The 3,670-nt window shown below is 44.0% G+C and overlaps 1 protein-coding gene across 1 annotated transcript; it reads left to right on the top strand.

Moving 5' to 3' along the window:
• Positions 1 to 1,570: 1,570 nt before the first annotated feature.
• Positions 1,571 to 2,509, top strand: LOC130837306 (olfactory receptor 2AJ1-like). The gene has a single exon (XM_057710135.1). It carries the CDS (start codon positions 1,571 to 1,573, stop codon positions 2,507 to 2,509), a length of 939 nt encoding a protein of 312 aa, XP_057566118.1.
• The last annotated feature ends 1,161 nt before the right edge of the window (positions 2,510 to 3,670 follow it).

The following is a 3,670-nucleotide window of genomic DNA, read 5'->3' as shown; positions in this document are numbered from 1 at the left end:
TCTGGAGAATAGAGCAATTAGTCTGAACAGATCAATAGTGTTGCTTCTAAGTGTGTTAAGATAAAATAAACTGAAAATGAATGGAAGACAGGGGAACAGAAGAGTGTAGTGTGATTGAAAATATGCAAATAAAAAGAAAGGAATAGAAATGTATAAAAGATAGGAATGAAAGGAAAGTATGAGAGATATATAGTCCATACTACCAAAAACTTAGCTAGAAATAGAAGTATATAAAAAGGATAAAAATAAAAATAGAATAAAAAATAGAATTAAAAAATATGTTATATAACTTGTAGATTCCTTAGGACTAAGATCGTAATTAATAAAGAAAATTAAAAAAAAAAAAAAAAGCCAGAACTGATCCCAGAGTGGACCAATTCAATAGAATTGATACTAATATTTCTGTTTCATTACACTCTCAGTTGTAAGTGTCCTTCTACTCGTCTTTGGTTTTTTGTATTATTCTGTGACCAGCAGAGCTTCCTTTATTGTTCATCTGTAGGTGTTGGTGTGTGGGGAAGGAGAGGGTACAATAGTGGCTCCTACCCCTGGGAGTGAGTGAGCAGTGGCACACTGTTGTTTCAGTCAGACTTGGAGATGCCTGTTGCAGAGGGACGCCGGTGGCTCAGGTGTAAACAGAAAGTCTCAGAGTTGGGCCTCTCCCCAGGTTTTTTTTGTTCTCAGCAGCCTCCCTGCTGCTGGTGTTCCAAGCCTGCTCTTGGCTGCCTGCCGTGTCTTTAAACTAGCCCTGCCTGAGGGCCTGAGTGTCCTTGTTATCCCTGAGTGCCTTAGGTGGCCCACAGGGGTCCCTCCACTGCCTGTTGCAGGCACCAAAAGAGAGAGAGAGGCTATGCATGTGGCTCCTCCCCCCTACCTGTGAGCCTGCAGCATCCAGCTGTCATCATGGCTGAGCAGCTTTCAGGGTCAGGCACTCCTCGCTGCAGACTTCTTCCCTACTGTCCTCTCAGTCTGTCTTCTTACTGGCAACAATTTTTCTCACCCTGAACCAGCTCTCCAGTTGCCACGCTCCCTCTCCCAGACCCTCTGTTGAGCTGTGAATCGATGTCTCAGTCCGGGAACGCTGAGCTGTGGTGCGGACCCTCCATGTGTTTCTCACTCCCTCCCATCTGCCACAGCTCAGCCACTTCACCCACTTTCAGCCATCATAGATGCCTCCCTACCAGTTATGTCAGGATCCTTGTGGTCCTTTCTGGGGTCTGAGGCCGTCTGCTGGTGTTCAGCTGATTCTCTGTGGGAATTATTGCATCTTTTGTTGCATTCCCAATGCATCTGTGGAGGGGGATGCATTCCACATCCCTCTATTTCACCACCATCTTTTCTTCTCTAGTGTCATTTTTATATTCTAGTTATTAACTCTTCTCCTGTGGTTTCAACACCTGCTTTTATCTACTTCATAGCAGACAAAATTCTCTTTTTAGTTGCCCCAAAAGGCTTCATGTTATGCCATCAATTATTAAAGTTATGGTCATGGTTTAATTTCCTTGTCTTATTTACACATGTGTCTTAAAAGCCTCCATTATCTTTCAGGAGAAGCTGGTAAGGAGAGAACATGAAGACAGGAAATGAGACATTGAGCACAGACTTCATTCTCCTGGGCCTTTTCCCTGGAATGAGACATATAGGCCTCCTTTTCTCTGTTGTCCTTCTCATCTACATCATTGCCATCACAGGAAACACCACCTTGATCCTTCTCATCTGGGCAGATCCCTGCCTTCACACCTCCATGTATTTTCTGCTTAGCCAACTCTCCCTCATGGACCTGGTTTTAATCTCTAGCTTAGTCCCCAAAATGGCAGTCAACTTTTTCTCAGGGAAGAGAGAGATCTCCCTGATTGGCTGTGGGGCACAGGTCTTCTTTACCTTGACTCTGGGGATAGCTGAATGTCTCCTCCTGACACTCATGGCTTATGACCGCTATGTGGCTGTCTGTCATCCTCTCAAATACCCAATCATTATCAGCCACCAGGCCTCCCAGCTGATGGCTGTGGGGTCCTGGGTAGGAGGGGCTCTGGCATCCTTGGTCCACACAGCATATGCCATGCACTTTCCCTTCTGTGGCCCCCGAGAGCTCCACCACTTTTTTTGCGAGATCAAAGCCATCTTGAAGCTGTCCTGCGAGGACATCTCTACCTATGAGAAAGTGATAGTAGTGACTGGATTTGTTGTAATTCTTCTTCCAGTAAGCCTCATTCTGACCTCCTATGCCCTCATCTTCCTCCAGGTCCTGAAAATGAACTCCCCTGAGGGCAGGAACAAGGCCCTGGCTACCTGCTCTTCCCATCTGACTGTGGTCATCTTTTACTATGGCCCAGCCATGATGATATACATGAGGCCTGGATCTTCCCACACCCCTATTCTGAACCAGGCTCTCTTTATGTTTGACACCATCCTCACCCCCATGCTAAACCCCCTCATTTATAGCCTAAGGAACAGGGAAGTGGTGGGCTCAATGAGGAAGATTCTGGGGAAGAAGCCCATTTCAAAGTAGCTTCCCATGTTCCAGTGAGTAGACAGTTTCAAGTTCAAGTATCTCTGGGAGATGGCAGGATCTGAGGAAACACAATGAAACTCTCTGTTTTCCTATTTCCTCTCTATTAATGTTGGACTCCTTATTTCCCTGTCTCTTGATAAAATCAGTTTTAAGTAACTAAATCAATGAGTTCTCTGAACACAGAGAAGCACAATATTGCTATACCACTTCTAAGTAAAAGTATTGGAGGTCTACATCACAACCAATTCTCTGTGTAAAAATAAGCTAATACCCTCATCTTGCCTCATTTTTGTCACTGAATGGTCTCTCCCTCTTCCTTCTTTTAGATTTAGCAAAAAGATATAAGAAAATTGTAGTGTTCTTGGGATGAATATAAAGAACTGTTCTGAGACTACACATTCCATTAGATTTCATTAATATCAAACCTCCAAATACCCATTCATTCCAGGTTTATGAGACAAGGAAATAAATCAAAAGCAAGTACTTTCTAAGAATCATCACTTTTGCACATCTAGTTTTACAATAAGCCATGTCTATTAACCTCCTAAATATGACGAATATCTTTATCCCCTTTTCCTTTTCTTGCCCTGATCTCTAGCAACAATTGCTTATGAATATTCCAGCTCTGGCCCTTTGCTGCATTACAGTTTATCCACACCTCTACCTGTATGATTTTCCTGTGTGCACATAGCCATTCCCTTGATCAGAGGCTCATCCTATATCAGCGGCCTCCAATGGCCCATAGGGTGAACTATAGATTCCCCTACATGGCAATAAGACCTTGTGTGCAATGGCCCAGTGAGTCTACCACCAGTTCTACCATTTGCTTGAGCTTCAGCAATGCCCAAAATCTTATAGCACCTCCAGGTGCCATAATCTCTCCCTATTGCTGCACCTTTGCACAGGCTGTTTCCTCTGCCTAGAAAGCCCTTCTCCATCCCAGTCCCCAGTCCCCATTCTCTGCCTAGATTCCCTGCCCTTTAGATTTTAATTCAATACTTCTTACTGTACACAACATGCTGTGCTCCCCCAGGCTTATTCCTTGTTACTATATCTCCCTCCAGGACTAATATCACCTTCTGCACATCCTACACCTTGCAAAATGCTCACGAGATGTATTTGATTAGTGAATTCATTAGTGAATGTGATTTGCAAAGC

Source organism: Hippopotamus amphibius, chromosome 15, assembly GCF_030028045.1.
Source record: "Hippopotamus amphibius kiboko isolate mHipAmp2 chromosome 15, mHipAmp2.hap2, whole genome shotgun sequence".
In the NCBI taxonomy this organism is placed as follows: Eukaryota; Metazoa; Chordata; class Mammalia; order Artiodactyla; family Hippopotamidae; genus Hippopotamus; species Hippopotamus amphibius.
Note: the sequence above shows the minus strand (reverse complement) of the source record. Positions and strands in the feature narration are given on the sequence as shown.

Coding starts and splice junctions, on each gene's coding strand:
- LOC130837306 (XM_057710135.1), top strand. CDS start 1,571: ATGAAGACAGGAAATGAGACATTGAGCACAGACTTCATTCTCCTGGGC.